Source organism: Salminus brasiliensis, chromosome 7 (genome assembly GCF_030463535.1).
Source record: "Salminus brasiliensis chromosome 7, fSalBra1.hap2, whole genome shotgun sequence".
Taxonomy (NCBI): Eukaryota; Metazoa; Chordata; class Actinopteri; order Characiformes; family Bryconidae; genus Salminus; species Salminus brasiliensis.
Genome location: NC_132884.1, coordinates 10,554,161 through 10,574,806, shown reverse-complemented (window position 1 = coordinate 10,574,806; position 20,646 = coordinate 10,554,161). Strand labels below are relative to the sequence as shown.

The 20,646-nt window shown below is 40.1% G+C and overlaps 2 protein-coding genes across 3 annotated transcripts in view; one reads left to right on the top strand and one right to left on the bottom strand.

Annotated features, from left to right (window-relative positions):
- Positions 1-272: 272 nt before the first annotated feature.
- igfbp2a (insulin-like growth factor binding protein 2a) lies at positions 273-19,702 on the bottom strand. Of its 2 annotated transcripts, none has more exons than XM_072683813.1 (4): positions 19,253-19,702; positions 8,289-8,467; positions 2,828-2,968; positions 273-2,492 (listed from the first exon to the last, which is right to left on the bottom strand). In XM_072683813.1, exons 1-4 carry the CDS (start codon positions 19,617-19,619, stop codon positions 2,334-2,336), a joined length of 846 nt encoding a protein of 281 aa, XP_072539914.1. In that variant the 5' UTR covers positions 19,620-19,702; the 3' UTR covers positions 273-2,333. The 2 variants fall into 2 exon arrangements, with proteins under 2 accessions (XP_072539914.1, XP_072539915.1); XM_072683814.1 differs by having other exon boundaries at positions 8,289-8,464.
- The window catches only part of stk11ip (serine/threonine kinase 11 interacting protein), a 38,627-nt gene continuing 37,511 nt past the window's right edge, over positions 19,531-20,646 (top strand). Inside the window, exon 1 of the mRNA XM_072683810.1 lies at positions 19,531-19,691. The gene's annotated coding sequence lies outside the window, so the exon portion shown is untranslated. The remainder of the gene's footprint in view (positions 19,692-20,646) is intronic.

Genomic DNA, 20,646 nt, shown 5'->3' with positions numbered 1-20,646 from the left:
GCATGTTGTGCTGCACAATATACGGAATATTAAAATATGACACATTCAATATAACCATAATAAAATATGTGGGAATCCTAACCTCTCAATATATTTAGCAATACAAATATGAAACATCTGAACTGTCATTCTGAATAATGTATTCATATTTGGTTACATCACTACCAGTGATACAACATTAATGCACAGCTAATTATTACATTTAATCCTGCCAATCAGACACAGCAAGCTAATCAACTTAGAGACTGAGGTAAAAAAACAAAAGCACAGAATTAAAGAATGGAAAGGTTAATAACCATTTTAATATCATATTGCCAATGATATCATGCTCTTGAAATACTGAACACTGTTTCTCTTGTATACTTGTACATTCAAAACACAGGGTCTGAAACAGCTTGTGAAAAATGATACATTAAAAGCAGAAGAAATATGAGCATGAAAGTGCATCTATACCTCACAAAGCTAGAGCTACAACAGTTAGTGAGCAGGCCTAGCTGTCTCTATAAGTTGTGCATTTAAGTAAAACACAACTGGAGTCTTCACAAACCTTTTTAAAACATTATATCTATTATGGTTTCTCTCCTTGGATAGGACCACTAGGTGTCATGTGAATAATTGTGGTCATCCATAACTTGGGAGGATGTCGAACACTGTATATATGCTTATTTCCTACACAGAGCATCTTTACACAAAGTAAAGAGTTCTTAAGACCTGTGCTTGCATCTGACCTATAGTGGGGCAAATCCGCAAGCATACAATAAAAGTAATGTGGCATTAGAATATTTTTGCATACGGTATCCTACTACATGTACTTTTCTGGAGTAGCTTCAGATTTGATGCCGCAGCCCAAAAGATATACTTAATATCAAATCAGAGAGCACCATCTAAATCTTTTGGTAAGGCACTATATATCAGTGAATTATCTATGGTACTACTGACTGCAGGAAAGCCTTGTCGCTTTGAGCCATGTGCAATACTAATGCTGCATTCCATTTAAACTGGGATGTCCAGTTTACAAGGTTATTCATATTACAGAGGTGGGCCGATGTAGTGTTAGGAGTTTGGCCCAAGGACTCTTATTGGTGTAGCGCAGCATAGGCACCCAGACTGGGAATCGAACCCTGGTCTCCCACATGGTGTTGTAACTCAGTGGCAGGTAGTGGTGTTATCTGTTGCACCACACCAACCACTAACCGCTAACCATTCTAACCTGGGACATAAAATATGGGCTATATATTGGTTAGAATCACCATAAAACACAGGTAATGTATTGTCAAAATATTTGCTTTTTATGTGTACAATTATTTGAATGTTTAACTGGAATGCAGTCAACTCAGGTATGGCGACATTCCCAGCTCTGACATCTGACTTCCAAGGTATATGAAATGCAGCATAATTTATGTAAAGATTGCGTGTAGGGCTGCACAATATAAGTAATATTAAAAAAGTTACATTCCATAAAACTCCTAATCAGTATATCTCAATATATTTACCTATATTGGCCATACTATATGAAACATCTAGTCACTATGATCTGTATATTCTCCCATAAATTAAAGCCACAATCTGTATATTGTAAAATATATTAACAATATCTTGGTTGGCAACATTTCACTTGAACTCTTCTACAGAACATTGGCAAAACCATGCCATTCATGTCATAGTAGAAGTCATGACAAATTACGTCCTGAAATAGTGTCATGTTATTATTACTGGTAACTGTTATGACAGATACTATATTGCAATGTATTTTGACCATATTGTGCAGCCCTATTGTAAATACCCTTACCTTTGCTATTTCAGTAAAGAATGAGTCGTTATGACATTTTAAAAGATGAAGAATAGCACCAAAGACAGAGAACTATACATTCTAACACCACATTTGCACATAGCCCATACAAAGGACATAGAAGAGAGCTGACCATGAGATTACAGCCTCATGAAATCAACATTTGAAACCTGGAATGATTAAAAAAACAAACGAAAAAAACAGCTTCCATGCATGTTTCAATCATGTTCTCTGCGCCACCTATAGTAACCTACCATCGTATGCAGGGATTCATTCAGTTAGAGTCACTAGCTTGAACAACACTGATGCTGCTTTAAGTTATGTTGCATTCTATGCCAATTCTACAAAAAAATAAGAACACGCACAAACATACACACACACACACACACACACACACACACACACACACACACACACACACACACATACACAAAGTATACTGTTAGCTTTTTTAAAAGGTTAAAACACTGACTGTTCAGGGTCCGCCCTGACCTCGGCTCTCAGCGTAGGGATTTACACTAGCTGTTTGGAATTTGGGGCTGGTTTAGTTTTGGTGTCCCAGCTGGGGCTCCACCTCTTGGGTATCAAGGTACTGGCTGCAGTTGGGGTCTCCTCTCACACGTGGGGAGGTGGGGATAGGTCTGCCTGTGTGAGGGTTCACACACCAGCACTCACCCCGGTGTCCATTTACTGACATCTTGCACTACAACAAAACAGCATCAATCATTTCATCGTTCAAGGTTTTATCAACGAGTTCATAAGAACAATGGGGTGACATAAGCAATGGCTTAAGCAAATTATGCAAGTATTCTAGATGTTTTATGTAGTTTGTAAGAAAGATTGAAAAAAATGAGAAAGATTAGAGCTAAATTCTTCTTAAATGACTGGTGCTGGAAACTTGCTGGATTTTTTTTTTTATTTGTACCAGAAATGTGTTGGCTGCTTTTTCTTAAACATTATTTAGCATAGGCATAAGCATAAGTGTTTGTAGTTAATAAATCATTTTGCCTAAATGGTGTCGGTGCAATGTGAAAGTACCTGTTTGGGGTTGTACTGCCCCTTCTTATCACAGTTCGGTATGTTCAGAGAGTAGAGGTCCTCTAGAGGGCCACGGTTATCTCTGAAAGGCATTTTGGAGATCCTCTCCAGCACCTGGTCCAACTCCTGCTGACACTGACTCTAGCATGCACAAAAAAAGGCATATTTTAATTAGCTTTTTTTTTTTTTTTTTTTTTTATTTATTATATTTATTGTGCAGAGAGAGGACATCTATCACAAATAGTATAAGCAAACTAACAGATAAACAACAACAACAGAACCAAAATAAAATAAACAAGTACATTTGATTTGAAACGAGAAAATAAATAAATGATAATGCGGAAGAAGGGGGGGGGGTGGTACAAACCTGCCTGGGAGCTGGTGTAAACAGTTGTAAACAGGCCTGTCCATAATTTCATGTGTTAATGAGTTGTTGTTGTTTATTTTATTTTTACTAAATGCTGATATTTTTTGTGAAGATTTTTTTGGCGACAGCTAGTGCTACCAAAAGTGTTCCGCTTTCCTCCTGGTTAAGTTTGTTGTTGATGTGTTACTTAGGGGACAGAGTGATGGGGATAAATGGGCGGGCTGTTTTGGAGTTAGATGATTTATAATAAGTTGCCAAAAATGTTTGATGGGTGTACAGTGCCATAAAGCGTGTATGTAGTTGTCTGGAGTGTTTAGTGAACAGTGTAAACAGATTTCGGAATCAGCTAACCCCATTTTATACAGCTTTTGCCTAGTGTAGTGTACTTTGTGAATCCCATTGTTTTTTAGGTACAGAGACTGTCTAATTCAGGTAAGAATAAAATTTTGATCAGATTTTGTCTGAGTAGGGAACATGAAGGAATTCTGAGATTTATGGAGTAAGTTCTAGTATTGTTTTATTCTTTTTAAATCCTTATTTGAGTTTAATACAGTGGGGGAAAAAAGTATTTATTCAGTCACCAATTGTGCAAGTTCTCCCACTTAAAACAATGAGAGAGGCCTGTAATTGACATCATAGGTAGACCTCAACAATGAGAGACAAAATGAGAAAAAAATGTCTCTGTCCTCCACTCATAACCTGTATTAATGGAACCTGTTTGAACTCGTTAACAGTATAAAAGACACCTGCCCACAACCTCAAACAGTCACACTCCAAACTCCACTATGGTGAAGACCAAAAAGCTGTCGAAGGACACCAGAAACAAAATTGTAGACCTGCACCAGGCTGGGAAGACTGAATCTGCAATAGGCAAGCAGCTTGGTGTGAAGAAATCTACTGTGGGAGCAATAATCAGAAAATGGGAGACCTACAAGACCACTGCTAATCTCCCTCGATCAGGGGCTCCATGCAAGATCTCAGCCCGTGGGGTAAAAATGATCACAAGAACGGTGAGCAAAAATCCCAGAACCACACGGGGGAACCAAGTGAATGACCTGCAGAAAGCTGGGACCAACGTTACAAAGGCTACCATCAGTAACACACTACGCCGCCAGGGACTCAGATCTTGCAGTGCCAGACGTGTTCCTCTGCTTAAGCCAGTACATATCCGGGTGCGTCTGAAGTTTGCTAGAGAGCATTTGGATATTCTGGAAGAGTATTGGGAGAATGTCTTATGTTCAGATGAAACCAAAGTAGAACTGTTTGGTACAAACACAACTCGTTGTGTTTGGAGGAGAGTGAATGCTGAATTACATCCAAAGAACACCATACCAACTGTGAAGCATGGGGGTGGACAACATCATGCTTTGGGGCTGTTTCTCTGCAAAGGGACTAGGACGACTGGTCCGTGTACATGAAAGAATGAATGGGGCCATGTATTGTGAGATTTTGAGTGCAAACCTCCTTCCATCAGCAAGGGCATTGAAGATGAAACGTGGCTGGGTCTTTCAGCATGACAATGATCCCAAGCACACTGCCAGGGCAACAAAGGAGTGGCTTCGTAAGAAGCATTTCAAGGTCCTGGAGTGGCCTAGCCAGTCTCCAGATCTCAACCTCATAGAAAACCTTTGGAAAGAGTTGAAAGTCTATGTTGCCCGCCGACAGCCCCAAAACATCACTGCTCTAGAGGAGATCTGCATGGAGGAATGGGCCAACATACCAGCAACAGTGTGTGCCAACCTTGTGAAGACTTACAGAAAACGTTTGACCTCTGTCATTGCCAACAAAGGATATATAACAAAGTACTGAGATGAACTTGTTATTGACCAAATACTTATTTTCCACCATTATTTGCAAATAAATTCTTTAAAAATCAGACAATGTGATTTTCAGAATTTTTTTTCTCATTTTGTCTCTCATAGATGAGGGATACCTATGATGTCAATTACAGGCCTCTCTCATCTTTTTAAGTGGGAGAACTTGCACAATTGGTGACTGACTAAATACTTTTTTTCCCCACTGTATATATCGAAGCCACCACCACATCACGCATCACAAAAGGTTCATTTATTGTAACTGATAAATGTAAATACCTCAACTCTGATTGTCTGTCCTGTATTGCGAATTATCCAAAAGCAGTCCAGACTGAAATGTTGGTGGATATATGTAAATGCTATAGTTTTCTTGATGACATAAAAACAATGATCGCAACTTTATTATTACTTTTGCTATTATAAATTCACTCAAGTATATTTTTTATCTCCATAACCTTTAAGTAAAAGTTGAATCAAGAACCCCTTCCTTCACACCTGCAACTTTTTTTAAAATGACATAAGAATAGCTTTTAACTCTCAAAAGTAAGAGGCTGGCTTCCTGTAACGGTGTACCCAGAGGAAGTTTATTTTTAGTATGAGCACTGCAGTTCTGGTGCATTCGGTAACTTTTTAAGGTAGAACAGAAAATTCTTGCATTTTATGGATTCACTTTATGTTGTGGGAAGAGTAATAAGTGGATGGATTAGATAAACCAAAATAATTAAAGCCTATTTTTTGCCTCATGTTAAAGCAGAACAGTTGTTTTGAATTACTGAATTTTTCATGGGCTGCAAATTATTTGGAGAAGAGTACTGATCTCTACCACAAAACTAGGCAGACCATATACTTACATTTAAGGCACAGAGGTATATAATTTGGCCTGTTATTTCCTGTTTTCCATGGAAGGGATATATTTGTGGTACTGATTGCTCCAAGCATGTGTGACATTCGGAATGCTAAATATTCCAAAAGTCCAATATTGTCATGCTGTTTCAAGTAAAGAGCAAAATGACAGGCTTGCAACAGTTTCCTCCTGATATTTAGTATATCCCACCACAAATCCATTCAATTCATAAATTCATAATAAGCCACGACCATGAGAGCATGAGAACATGGTTGAGACTGGAGTTTTAGTAAAAGGTAAAAGAGTGTCTCATTTAAGCAAATCTTTTTATATTAGAGTACCGACTTGTCTGTGTGTATGTGTGTGTGTGCAGTGATTGAAAGACTTTGATACATTTCTGTCCCAAGACAGTCACAGCCTTTCTTAACAGATTCCATCTAATGGATCTAAAATATTTGGCCTGCAAGATGTGACTGTCCAATTATTTATTTTAGATTACCAACATTAAAAACTAATGATGTTCAGACCAAAAGGACACTTAGCATGATGACTAACAGAGTTTCATTCAAGGTAAACAATTAATTCTGTATTCAATGGTTAAACAAAATCACTTATAGTGATTTGATGTGAAATAGGACACTGCAGAGAAACCAAAACAGAATTGCTCCCAGTGGTGATGATAAAAATCAGGTGTCTTAATTGTTTAATGTTTCTAAAAGCTACCACAAATTGCAGCCCTTGTTTCTTACCGTCACTGCTGTAAAGAAAATCCAGTTGTCTGCATCAGCCTTTTCTAATTAACTTTGTTTACATCTCAACAACTCATATATTTAAGGAGAACTTTGAAAAAGCAAATTTAATTAAAAAAATACTTTTAAGCAGACATTTTTTACATCTAATGTTCTAGCTGTTTACAGGGTGGCAAGTACAAACAAACGTGGCTATATAGGACCAAAGGATATTTAAAAGGTTATATATAGAACCATCTACCAAATGAAATCCCCGATCTTAAGAACCACTTGACCATGAAAAGATAAATTTTAGCATTCAACGTGTTCTTAGATAATATCATGTTTCTATTGTAGAAACTTTAGTACAGAACCCTTAAAGAATGCATTTTAAAAGGGTGAACTTACAGTTTCTGGCAATGTACTTCTCTGCTTGAACAGGTCACTGCAGTGAAATTCAGTGTGTGGAATTGTACTGACCGCCTTATTTTGCCAAATATGAAATATTATATGAAATATTTTTTACAAGCTTAACAGCTACATGATGTTGGATATTTTGTAGTGAAATATTTAGAGTTTGTAGCTCACGTTTAAAATCTAAAAATTGATGCTACAGGTCACGTAATACGTCCGTTATGCCAATGCCGCCACTAGATGTCAGTGTTGTATAGGAGCTTAGTCACCATCCAACAGATTAATCTACTGGTCCACAAAATCCATGGCAATAAAATGGACTTTCAATTACAAATTACATTAAGACTAAACCAAATACTAAAATGAAACTTAAAATCAAGCTTGAATTTGAATACATCTATCCATGATTTTAATAGTGTGCATACAGTTGGGAGACAAATTAAACGAAAAACCATGAACAAGTAGAGAAATATAAAAAGTGCGGAGGCTTTTAGACCGGTGTACTGTCTGATAAAATACATCAATTAACATCTTGCCATTCTCTTTTTAAAAATATTGTTGGGCCAGGAGCTTCGGTCACAAAGTGTGTTTCATTGGTTAGTGTTTCAACAGGAGCAGTGACTAAAGTGACATCTGTATTTAGATCTATGGGAAAGACATCAGTAACTGGGGTTGGAAACTGTGGTTGGAAGAACACATTCAATGACTGATGCTCTTGCATTAGTATGATATATAAGGAAAAACACAAGAGCAGCTGTTTCTCTGCATACCTCAGGAGAACACTACAGGCCTGATAAGTCCAGTAGCTTTGTTGTGCTGTGGGGGGTATTTCGCTGGTAGATAAGGGGGGGGGGCACCTTTATCCTATGTTTTTTTTCTGATGGCAGTGATCTGTTCCAGGAAGATACTGCAAGGCAACCTTTTAAAACCATTAAAACTTTTAGCTGGACAAATATCCCAAGAACAAGGCCAAAAAAACACAATAGTGGTTGAGAAATATGTGAATGTCCTACCCACCTACTTTTTGAAACTAATGGTCGACAAAGCTTACCAACAGACTTCAAAGATGTTATTGCAGCATACCCTGTTTCTATAAAGTATAAAGACAAATAAAGAGCCAGTAGCTTATGAGGTCTGCAAACATTACTTTCTCAGTCCATGTTGTTTTTTTCCTTTATTTTGTTGGCAATTTGAATTTGGTTCAGTGGCTTGAAATAACCAGCTGTTGGCTCTAAGCTTTGTCATCCTGAAAATGTTTGGACACGATCAATGATCCTCATTCGTAATCACTTACCGGCTTGGCACGTGGCGCTTTGGGCTCATCCCCTTTATACTTCATTTTAGTCTTCATCTGGTGACGGTGATGAATGACAGCGCTCTCCTTAGGCCCAATCCACAGGCTGTCCTTTGTGGGCTTCCTTATCGGAGGCACCTCAGTCTGGCCCGCTTCCAGATGCTCCTGCACCTCGCCTGCTTGGAGATTCCAAAGGAGCAACTTTTAGAAGCCATATATTGACTCAGGAAATTACGAGTTACAACATACAGCAAGCAAAAGCTTATGAAATGAAATACTTTTTGTGAGCTTTGTGAGCTGTCCAAGAAGACCATGTCAGAATCATGGGTCTGAGGCTTCCATTAAACAGACACACATGCGGGCCTGTCCCTGTTCCACCTCCTGCTTGGTGTGGCTGGACCATGCACACAAACAGCGGCTGGCTGGAGCTGTTGACCCATAATGAACGTTATGGAGGAAAAAACAGGACCGGTCCACAGCAGGCGCAGAGTTGGCGGGCACAAGGTTATTTCTGCGTTACACAAGAGCAGAGGACGGGGGGCTGGGGGGGGCAGAAAAATGGGGGCAAGGGGTAAAAGTTTGTTTGTAGACCCACATAGAGAAACTCAGATCTAGCACATGCATACCACTGCAGCACAAACGCTTTCCTCCCATTCTCCTACGAGATGGAGGGCCAGCCATGTGCTGAGAGATTTACCGGCAGTGAAAACACGCAGGGGAAGGATGCTGGGGTCAGATAGGGGCTCAGGGGCTTTGTTTTAAAGGGAAGCAGGTAAGAGGGAAAAGAGCTATTATTGAAAAGGCTCAACACAACTTCGTCTATGTGTATTTAGCACTCGTTCACCTACATTAGTGCACCGCAGCCAAAAACACTCAGGAGCTTAGAGAATTTGGAGAATGGTCTCCTGTGAAACGCGAGCGCCATCTGATTTATTCACACTGTGGAAGTTGGCGTCTTCTGCATCCATTTTTTGGCCTGCATTACATAGAGAGAGGATGTGGCCTTTAATCATTTATGAATCTGCGGCTGCTCATAGATGGGATTTGAGACTATCTCTCCCAATTGAATATCTCTCTCCTGACTGTCTTTCCTTTTTATCTGCCTCTCGGAGCTTCATTGTTTTTAAAACCGCTCCTTTCAGAGAAGGGGTGCAGTTATTGCTTTTCATGGGCATTACAGTAAATTCCTTATCCGTGGTTATGCCCTGATGTAAAATGAAGTAAAGAATGCATGTCTGCTCTGCTTCTGTCTATCATTTGGCATGAAAGATTCTGCAACAAATATATCACTACTGATGGAGGCTGTAAGTTCAAAATCTCATAAGTTCTCCGAAACTTTGACTTTTATGAAAAAAAAAAAAACATAATCTTGTCCATTATGAATTTATGTCTTTAGTTCATTTTTATTGGCTAGGATCACAATACTGGCTGCATTTAGATGCTGCAAGTATTGTAATATGCTAATTTCACTGTAAAGCTGTGGTTTACAAAAGGGTTAAAATCACAAAACGTCAGAAAAACTGTCAATTCCAGAAGCTAGGCTAAAGGTCCTCTTGCTGCCTGCACGTCTTTCTCAGACAATTCTAATTCGAAAGGTCATTAATACAAGACATGATTTGCGCAGTTTTAGTCGGACACAATATCAACACAGATGTAATTTGGAAAATGCTATTCTTTTTGCTTTTAAAATTCTAATATGGGAATGACCTACATTACAAAATAATGAACTTCAGAGTTCTATTAAATTAATTACTGACATAATTAGTGACAGTAAAATCAATAGACAAATGTTCAGATTCAAACAGTTGTTAAAAAAAAACAGGTAGAAAAATGGTTGCTGTTAAACTGCCAATTTAAGGTAAATATATTTGGTTAGTTAACACTATAAAACAGCCAGGAAAATGAGCATGTGTAAATTGTATAATGTATTACAAAGTCTTCACATCTATGGCTTAAAGGCTGAATGCTTTGCTCTAATAGTCATGATTTGCCACTAATGACTTCAACACCTGACTAAAGCCACATATTCCCAAAAACAATTGTTTCTGTCACCTGTACACAGTGTAACTGAAATCAATTAACAAGCAATATCCAAAAGCCTATTAATATGAAACACTATTAGGATAGGGTTTGTTTTAAATGGCGATGAACTACAAGTAAATGCTTCTTTGCCTCCATACTTAAGAAAATGTTCATAGGATATATTGGAGTATTTACTGACATTTGCAATTCATTCTGGGGTTATTTCTATTACTTGTTTTACAGCAGTAAAGGCTTACTATAAACTTTACTAATGTGGGAGCACACGGCCCATAAAAATGACTGACACAGCAGATGCAGATGGGACTCACAGAATCACAGAAACCCCAGTAAGAACTACATTAAACTACCTACATATGGAAAGCTAATCCCATCTGAACAGTGCTTAAGACAAATCATCTATAAAAGACCAGAGAGTAAATTATAACATTAAATAAATAAAACTGCACCAGAAATAATGAGGACAAAATAGCTCTTTTGCTTTCTTAATCTTGGCTAAAGACAGTCAATTATTTTATTATTTTGCATTAAACTCAAACATGCTAGGTTTACAAAGCATAATCTAGAATGTCTGACATATTCCAAATGTCTGAGACTTCATAGCAGTAGGAGGAAAAGGGGAAATTCGTTTTTTTGGCCAAATCATGCACTGTTTAAACAAGACATGGCCTCCAGTGGTAGTGGAGGGCCTATTCGTGTTCCCACAATCTTGGAACAATGTTCTAATCAGATGTTCTAGCAAAATGTGCATGATAGGCCTTTAATAATGACTGCTTTAATGCAAGAAAATGGCTAATCCTTTAACTACTGTTTCCCTAACTAGACCATCTTGAATTATCTTTGATGAACACCGTCCTTAAACAGTGCACGTAATGCATTTACATTTGTCTCATGCACATCACCATCAAGTGATTTAGGAACTGATCTCAAGCTTAGCACTGTGCTGTAGGTAAGTATGAAAAAAACCCTGCTCTTCATTCCATTACACATTTTTAAATGGTTCAGCCCTTAGATTGCTTTGGTCTAGCCTCCTTAAAGAGGCATCGGGGTGGGGTGTTCTCTTTGAAGCCAGCATCCCAGCAGGTCCTACAGAAGTCAAATGAAATCAGGTGTGCGCGAGAGACAGGCCACAGAGCTTTTTGTTTTGCCTCTATTACATAATCTCTTTTCCACTCCAGGGGTGACGCATTCCTGCCTCCCCAGGGAGAAACCTGAGAAGGAGGGTGTCTAGGCACAAAAGAGGGAGTCCAGTGAAAGGGGCAACAGGGAACCAGGTCTGCACACCATGTCCCAGCCCATTCAGGCACTGCTGAACGCCTTTGTGTCTGGTTGACTTTGCAGTATCAGAATACTTAACATACTTTTTTTTTTTTGCTTTTTTTGTCCTTCTGGTTGTGTAATCTGCTATTGTTGTATTCCTCAACCCCCCCCCCCCCCCCCCCCACCACCATGCTTACCTTTTAACCGCAGAGTCATGGTTTTGTGTTGTACATAGAAACCACATCATATTGTTCTAATTATCACGTGTATTTTAGCTTTTGGAGCAAGTTTCTGATCTCAGATCAGCTTTCACTGTGCGAATGAACGAGGGGGAGTGCAATCCTAGGCCATTGCTCTAGTGCTGAGATGCCTAACTACAGGCCTTGGAAAATATTTGAACGCTGATATTTTGCTGATAAATGATTCAGCCAGACTTCGGTCACATGTCAGTTACAGATGGCTTTAGGATATTAGCAGCTTGTGATAACTTGACATGTAAATGTTTAGTCTGACTGTCCATGTCTTTTTGTTTGCTCTCAGAAGTGCTTGTTTATCAGATAACCTGCATGAGTTCCTATGTCACTTTCCAATTCAGGAATAATCATTTCACTGTGCCTTGAAGATTACATAGGCACTTGACTTCTGAAAAAAATAATACACATACAAGGGATACAAAGTTGTCCAAGGCTGTACACCAGGCCTTGGAACAGTAAAAAAAAAATGGATACCTGTTTGAGAATCTCTAGAACCACAGGTGGTCCGTCTTTTCATTACGTCTTTTTTCCATTACCTCTGCATCCACCAAGAAGAACTAGCACCACAAACAGCCTGTGAATTTGCACTTTGCTCTGCACAGAAAAAGTTGGAGTCATGGGCTCCAACATGGGGCCATGCCCACAACCTTAATCACAACCAGCTTATCTGGCGCCATTCTGTGCAACCTCCTCACTGGAACCCTGGCATAACCGGCAATAGCTTAATAGAGGACACAGTGAACAAAAGTTTCCTCTCTGTTTTACTCTCTGTCTGAAATCAAAGATCTAATCCCTGTCCCGTTGGCCACAAGCAACCCGGCAGCAGAATCAAGCCTGAGATCTACTCTGTTCACATAGCACTGATTGAGTATTCAGGCAAAGATGATGCCTGTGCTTCATTCAGGAGAAGAGAGCACTGGAAATGTTGTCCTTGGCAGTAGTGCATGTACTGCAGAGAACTAGCCTTCTGGGCTTGTTCTTACATGAAGGTTATAACATGAAAGTTCTTTCTATGGGAATTAGGGACTTTGGAGAAAAATGAACAAGGACTAAAGGCATTCTGTGGAAAACATAACACCACTGGACATCTAGACCAGACCGTTGCTAAAGAAGAGCAGTTCATCGCAGGTTAACATGAACAGTCTGCAATGTACAGTTCTGCATGTGTAGTATGTGAATGAGAAAGTGCAGAGAGAGAGAGAGAGAGAGAGAGAGAGAGAGAAAGAGAAAGAAAGAGAGAAAGAAAGAGAGAAAGAAAGAGAGATGGCGGGCGCTCAGGGCCTTCTCTTATGCCCGGTTGGAAACACTGATCCAAATGTTGAAACACCAAAAAAAAAAAAATCAATATTATCCAAATAATATTTTCTCACTGTCAGACAAAACCCCTCATCTCCAAAATTTTCTTTACACAAGTAGAAAAAAACTTCATAGCTGTCAATGGAAGCCAATGTAAAAATATTTTATTACAAGTTATTTTGAAGCATTTATTTTGGGTCATTCCTCATGAAAAGCTGATACAATATAAAAAAGCTGCCAGACATACATTATGAAAAAAAGAGATGTAAGAGAGCAAAAAATATATTTGCAGGACAGTGACGATTTGAAATTCAACTACTCACTGAACTCACTGAACTGAACTGGAAAAATAAGCATTTAAATAAATAAGCATTTGGAATGTCCATTTGAATACTTTGAATACATCTAGGGCTGCTCTTGATGCAGCAGAGATCCTCAAGCAAGACGACTACAAAATAATGTATTGTAGCTTTAATTAGGTACGTTAATGTATAGGATAGGATAGGATAAGATTTAAACAGTTCTTTAGTAAATATCTTTACTTTCGATGGTAACAGTTACAAATATACTCACTGCTTCTCAATGTTCAACATCAGACAGGTTTGAAACTTCTCAGCCAACATTCCAAATGAAGGCACTCTTTAGCACAGTAAGCTAATAATCACATAAGATATACAGTAGCATTCAAAGGTTTTGGCTCATCTGCTAGTGTAAATAGTTAGGTGAGTAGAAGATGAACTGATTTCTATTATTCTTTGCAAAATGTTTACAAAATTAATGCAATAATTTTTCTTAGAGTGAAACAAAGGACAGGGACACCATGCAAAAGTTTGGGTACAACAAGAGATTTGAGCTCTCAGATAACTTACGTTTACAGATACTTAGATGAGCCCATGGCTGCTGATTGTAAGGATAAGAAGTCCTAAAGGTTCAAAATTTGCATCATCTGAACAAGCCATAGCCCTAACAAACTATCTAAGGCATTAGACCTTGGCTCTCGTCCCAACAATCAGCAGCCACAGGCTCCTCTAAGTATCTGCCTAGTTCAATGTATTACTTTATGCCTACAAAGAAGGAAATAGCAATATAAATAGCAATGTGTTTTCAGTTAGCTGTTTTCCCAAGTTATAATGCAATAAAACAAAGTCAGTTAAAAGAAGCGGTGGAGGTCAAGTTAAGATCTGAGCCAAGAAACCTTCTAAAAAGAACTGCTGGTAGGATTGCTAGGAAAGCAAATTAAAGCCTTTCTGACTGTAAAAGACTTGAAGATTTACTCAGACTCCAGAGTGCTGGTGCACTGTTCTACTGTGCAGCAAAACCTGCAAAAATATGACCATCTTGGAAGAGTCATCAGAAAAAAAAACTTTTCTATAGCCACAAAATTCAGCATTAGATGTTTTCAAAGGAACATCTAAACAAGCCTGTTGTATTTTGGAAACTAGTCCAGTGGACTGATGATGTGAAAATATCAGTGAGTAAAGGTATATTTGGAGAACCTTTCTCCAACTAGTGGGTGGATCAATCATGCATTGTTTTGCAGCTTGTGTTGGTAGGAGGGAAGAATAGACCAGCAAATCCTGGAAAGAAACATCACATCATCTGTAAAAAGCTGAAGATGGAAAAAGTATAGTTTCCACAACAAGGTAATGATCCTAAACACTTCTCAAAATCCACAATGCTTGATGTTTATGAGCACTCACATATGGATTAGGAGCAAGTAAAAGAAAATGAGAAAAAAAAAGTTTAGAAAATGCTGTTTACAGCAATGATATCTTTTTGACAAATAATGTATTTAAAATCTTAACACATCTCCACACAAATATTTGACACACAAGTAAACAGAATTTTACATTTTAATTTCTCAATATTTCTCTCATTCTTGTTGTATACACTGTCTTGTTGTATAAACTGTTTTCTAATTTGTCTCATTGTACTAATAATTAACCATTTGTCAGAGCTTGCAGTTGTCCTCACTACGCTCTTTCCGACCATGCAAGGAACATGCACCTCTATGTAGCGCTTGGAGTCTTTTGGAGTTCAACTAAACAACAGATGTTATATCAAGATTAAAGTCTGAGCTTTCAGAAAGCAGGATGAGACCCTACGCCAAAACACTCTTCTTTCCTTTACCGGTGGAACATGCTCATCTTCACGTCTCAAGCCTGGCCCTGAAAATCCCTGTGTGAAGGGATCACGCAAGAAAAAAAAAAGAGCACCTCCGCAAATTCCATTGAGCTTCTAAGACCATCGCCTACTAACCCCCCACCCCCCTGATGCTCTACCCCCCTCCTTCCCCACCCCCAGCCTCACTCAGCTCAATAACATTTCTGACATTGTTTGTGTTATCTCCAAGCTGCTGCAGGGAGCTCTAGAGTTTATTCTGGAGCCCGACATGGTAAGATTCTTGGCATCCGAGTTGCCGAGCCGCCCCGGGGGGATGGCAGTCGTACCCGCTCTTGCAGAAAGCAGGGGGATTATTTTTGGTCTATTTCGGTCCGGCGGGCACCGTTTCCCTTCAGCACTGTACGTATAGCTCATAAGCGGGCCGTTTATTTTCGAGCTTCTCTGCCAGGTGGCGTGAGGCTTTGCATGGCCTAAGAGCTTTTTTTGAAAGGTCTTTTTTTTTATCCAGAGCAAAAGAGGACGGCATCACCCTCAGTTTCCCACTAGGTGAAGATGAGACATCAGCATTTCTGTCTCCATTTCCCCCTTTGTTCCACACAATGAGGCTTTTTTTTTTTTTTGCAAAATCAGAGTTTGGCTCCTCTGACAATCGACCAACTAAACTGTGTCATTTAACACACAAGTGCATTACATGGACATATAAGAAAACTCCCTAATTTCATGCACCATCATAAAGAAAACACAAGCAGAACAAGGCTGTGTGTTGCAAAAATAGAGCAAAGGACATCATCAAGTAACATCATCCGTTACCCTGTCCTTAATTTTTCACCGCAGCATGCTACACTCTTTCTTCCAGACATAGGTGTAGGAGAATGCACAATTTAATGAGTGAGTGACGGAACAATTTGCAAAGTGACTGAACATCTCTACTGCAGTCTCAAGAATACAGGTTCTTTTTGGGAAGAACCTGTATTCTTGAGACTGCAGTAGAGATGTTCAGTCACTTTGCAAATTGTGACTGAACATCACAATTCTTAGGAATGATATAGAGGTCATAGATTTAGTACTTTTGGTTTAATAATAGTTTCAGCAGTTCTTTAAAGGGAACACTGACTGTTATAATTTGTATGTCCAAAAAAGCCGGTGTGGCTGCAAATTTTCACTGTAAATGATCAGTAGTACACCTGAATCTACTTGTTTAATCAATTGATAAATCTTCAAGCAACTAGCCACATGTGCCTGTGCTAGGCTGGAATGAAAGCATACAGCCACACTGGCCCTTTGAGGATAAGATTAGACTCCCATAGGCTAAATGGCGGCCCTTGAATTTTTAGGTGGCAGTAAAAACACATCTGACATGTAGTCATAACCTAATAATACTGTAGATAACTAGCATTTACCTTTACAGGCACGTATACATTATATCAGCCAAATTAAAAGGGGCTAGAAACTAGCAGAAGAACAAATGAGCAATTCGCAGCAGAGTAATCTGACAATTGTCCATTTATCTAAGAGGGAATCAGATTAAGGAACAGTACAATGAATGTATAAATATTTTGACTAAAACATGCTTTACACACAGTTCGTATTAAATGATAGCTGTAAAATAACTGCTTACATTTACAGCTTCACATACTAGTTTACTGTGGGCTTTGTCCAATTTCTATAGTGTGAACCTAATGCAGGCTTGCTCACTTAAACCCATATATCAAAAGGGGAACTCCACTACTACCCGAAACCATACATCCAATCTAAGAACCATTTAGGAGCCTTTATTTTACTATTAAAGTACATGCATGACATCCGAAGAGAACTAGCTACTGCCACAACCCTGGGTGGTAGGAAAGTTAAAGTTAAGGGCTTAATTTGATGGGCAAACAAGGCATTGGGGGGGGGGGGAGTACAGTGAAAACAAGGCACAATATGTCACTTCTATTTGGAACCGTGGGCTGAACCCAGGCCTGAAGCACGTTTAACACGTAATGAGACAAAAAGCTCACAACGCATTAACGACGGTGTGACAAAAAAATGGGTTTTATTACTGGGACACTGTTTAAAGCAAGCAGTTTGGCCCAAAGCCTGCCCGGTCTGTCACTCGCGGGAAGTATGGATTTTCCTGCCTTTCTCTCTCTAACATGCCCTCCACTCAACAGGAGCTGAAGAGCCTTCGCTAGGGATTCCTCTCCAAACGTGCTCAGGCCCATCCTTGGACAAGAGCTGTGAAAAATTTACAGCGAGACAGGGTCAGAGTGCACAGTCCATTTTGCTAATCATGGGCACATTCCAATAATCCTCCTTGTTTGCCTCTAGAAATACATGAGAGCCGAGCATTGCCAAAAAAACAACAAAAAAACAAAACAGCACTGAAGTGATTTTAAAGACAACTCACAGTAAGCCTTACTGACAGGGTGCATACATTTCTGGCAAAGCATCAAACACAAGCTCTGCCTTTAAGGTGTCAAGGCTGGTGAACATGCTTTGCATGAAAACGGCAGGGAGCATGTAGGTTAAAATCAATGCTCAGCTTATCAGTGGTACCTTAACTGAAACCTGTGCTGTTGACATTGTCATTCTTTCCCAACTGTAACAGAGGGCTTTGGGGTTATCAGACACTCAGACAGACAATCTGCAAACTTTTAATAAGCAATAAATAATTCTACAAGGAGAAACAATTCCAGTCTAATATGGTTTGCTGTGAGGGCTATTGTCTGCCAATGTCAGGAGTGATCATAAGCATACTGACAACACACATTACTGATGCCAACACAAAGCCAAGTATGAGCATGAGCAGAGCACATTTGGGCATTACGGTACACAAGATAACAAGGAACAGTCTAATAAACTCTTGTTCACTGTAGTTTAGGTTGACACTCACTAGTGTATTCAAGTAGATACTGTATGGATGCAGTTTATTTTAGTAGGATATTATATAACAACTTTAGTGGGATAAAACAATCTCATGCATCACATATCATATAATACATTGTTTGCATATAGGACACTGGCTCTTATGGCCATGTAACACGTTAGCACATGGTCCCATGTTACAATATAACTGTCCCATACTGCCATTTATCACATTGTCTCTTGTTGGTACCCTCTACCACATTATTGCAAGATGATAATAACACATCATTATGGATTATGACTCAATACCTATTGTGTTACTTGCTACTTACTACCATACAGCATTCTGTGTCTCACAACATGGTATCGTGGTACATTGTGGTGTATTGTAATATGGGAGAATGTGCTACTTGGCGACAGTGTGCTAAGTGGTAATAGAGATGTCCCTTGATACTGCATGGCACAAAGTGTAATGTGGTATTGGTATAAGAAATACTACATCACATTAACATCATACCATATGCCTTTAGTGTGGCTTGACATATAGTATAATGGTACATTATGTTTTATAATACGGGAGAGTGCAATAAGGTAATGAGGGTGTCCCTTGATAGCACATGGCACAATGTGCTGTTAGTATAAGACATATTGTACAACGATAATGTGTTATTATAAGTCATACCACACTCCCCAGTTACATATAATAAGTCTCTTTACTTCCTAACACACTGTGCCTTGACACATAGTATGGTGCACTGTGATGTATTTCAATACGAGTGTGCTATGAAGGCAGTGTATGCTAAGTGGTAATAAGGATGTCCCTTGATACCACATTGCACAACGGGTGAAGTGATATAAGACAGATTATACCGAATTAATATGGTATTATAACTCACTCCCCTATGATAGAATACCCTGTCCCTGGACGCGTGATATGATGACAATATGGGGAAATGTGCTAAACGTGCTGCTAATGGTGTCCCACCATGAGACCAATGGCACAGTGTGTTATGCGGTATTACAAAGCGTTATTATGACACTGTCCCATGATTTACATATCGTCCCTCATTATCTCACACAAAACTTATTTCCATACAACACGCCGTCCCTTAGCACGCACGCTCTCTTTTCCTCCCTACTTACCGCTCAGCTCGGCGCTCCCTGCGGGCTCTGCGTCCACCTTGCGCGCGCACCGCCCGCGTCCCTGCACGAGCTGCTCGAGCGGCAGCTCCGAGTCTGGCCGCGGGTAGCAGCGCAGTCCGCTGGAGCAGCGCGGCGTGTACACCCCGCAAGGCTCGCCCTGCTGCCGCGCGCACACGGGGCAGCAGCCGCAGCCCGGCTCGCGCACCATCTCTGCGCAGGGCTCTGCGAGCGCGGGGCACGCCGCCTGGCGCTCAGCGCTGCAGCTCGGGCAGCGGAACGCCGGCTCGGCGCGAGCGGCCGGCGCGAGCAGCGGCAGCAGCAGCAGCACTAACGGCAGCAGGGCGCAGCAGCTCGCGCGCGAGATCATCCTCGAAGGAGACAGACAGACAGAAGGTCCTCACAGGTACACGCTGAGGAACGGAACGCGCACGCGGAACAGGTGAAAGCGGGGGAACTGTACGGGGGGAGAAGGTGGAGGGAAAGTGAAACGGGGGGTGACGGGGTGGGCTGGGTGGAGGTTGAGGGGGTGGGGGGTGCTGCTGCTGGGTCCTATCAGTGCTCAGGACGCGCTGACATCACTGGGGCGAGAGCTGTATGAATGCAGTCTGCATGTGTCACCGGCTACTTAATCAGAAACGCCTACCCTGTACTGCCATTTACTGGCTACTTCATTAGTTCTAGCTTTAGGTTCATTCTATAGGGGAGGATTACATGCTGTGGTTCTGCACAGTTTGTCAGACACTGTCCAGGTAAATAGGTTAAGCAAAAGAAGCTACGATTCAAGAGGGTTGAAAATATTATTTACTGTGAAGCTGAAGAATGAGGTTGAAGGTATATTCCAACAAAGATACAAAAGTAGCTTAAATTTACTTATTTAGGAGTAGCTTAAATAAACATGTAATTGCAGACTGACTTTAGAACTACTTTGTTCTTCCACTTTCTGGCCACTTTATTTAAAACACCTACTTTGTGTTTCCACTCACTGGCCACTTTATTAGAAACACCTACTTTGTTCTTCCACTCACTGGCCACTTTATTAGAAACACTATGTACTACTATGTACTCTCACTGTATCATTACATCATCTTCTTTGTTCTTTTACCCACTGGCTATTCATCTAATTTGCACGTCTAGTCACTGGCTACTTCATTAGAAACACGTTGTGACTCAGTAGTGGCATGGACGTGTGTGTGGTGTTGGTACGAGTGTATCAGCATGTTGGTATTGCTGGGGGTTTTACACATCTGTGTCACTGCAGATTGAGAGTGGTCCACTTCCCAAACTTACCCAGCCAGGGGTTCTGTGGTTAAAACTGACCATTGACGGATTTCTAGAGCATGGCTAAGACAAACCATTCCTGGCAAAAGATGGGCTACAGTGTCTAACTGTACACC

What these genes read in the sequence shown, in the direction of transcription:
- igfbp2a (XM_072683813.1), bottom strand. Translation starts at nt 19,619, where the DNA reads ATGATCTCGCGCGCGAGCTGCTGCGCCCTGCTGCCGTTAGTGCTGCTG. An exon ending in AGGGAGCGCCGAGCTGAGCG is followed by an intron (nt 8,468 to 19,252) that starts GTAAGTAGGGAG and finishes GGAATCTCCAAG; the next exon opens with CAGGCGAGGTGCAGGAGCAT. An exon ending in GGCAGTACAACCCCAAACAG is followed by an intron (nt 2,493 to 2,827) that starts GTACTTTCACAT and finishes GTTTTGTTGTAG; the next exon opens with TGCAAGATGTCAGTAAATGG.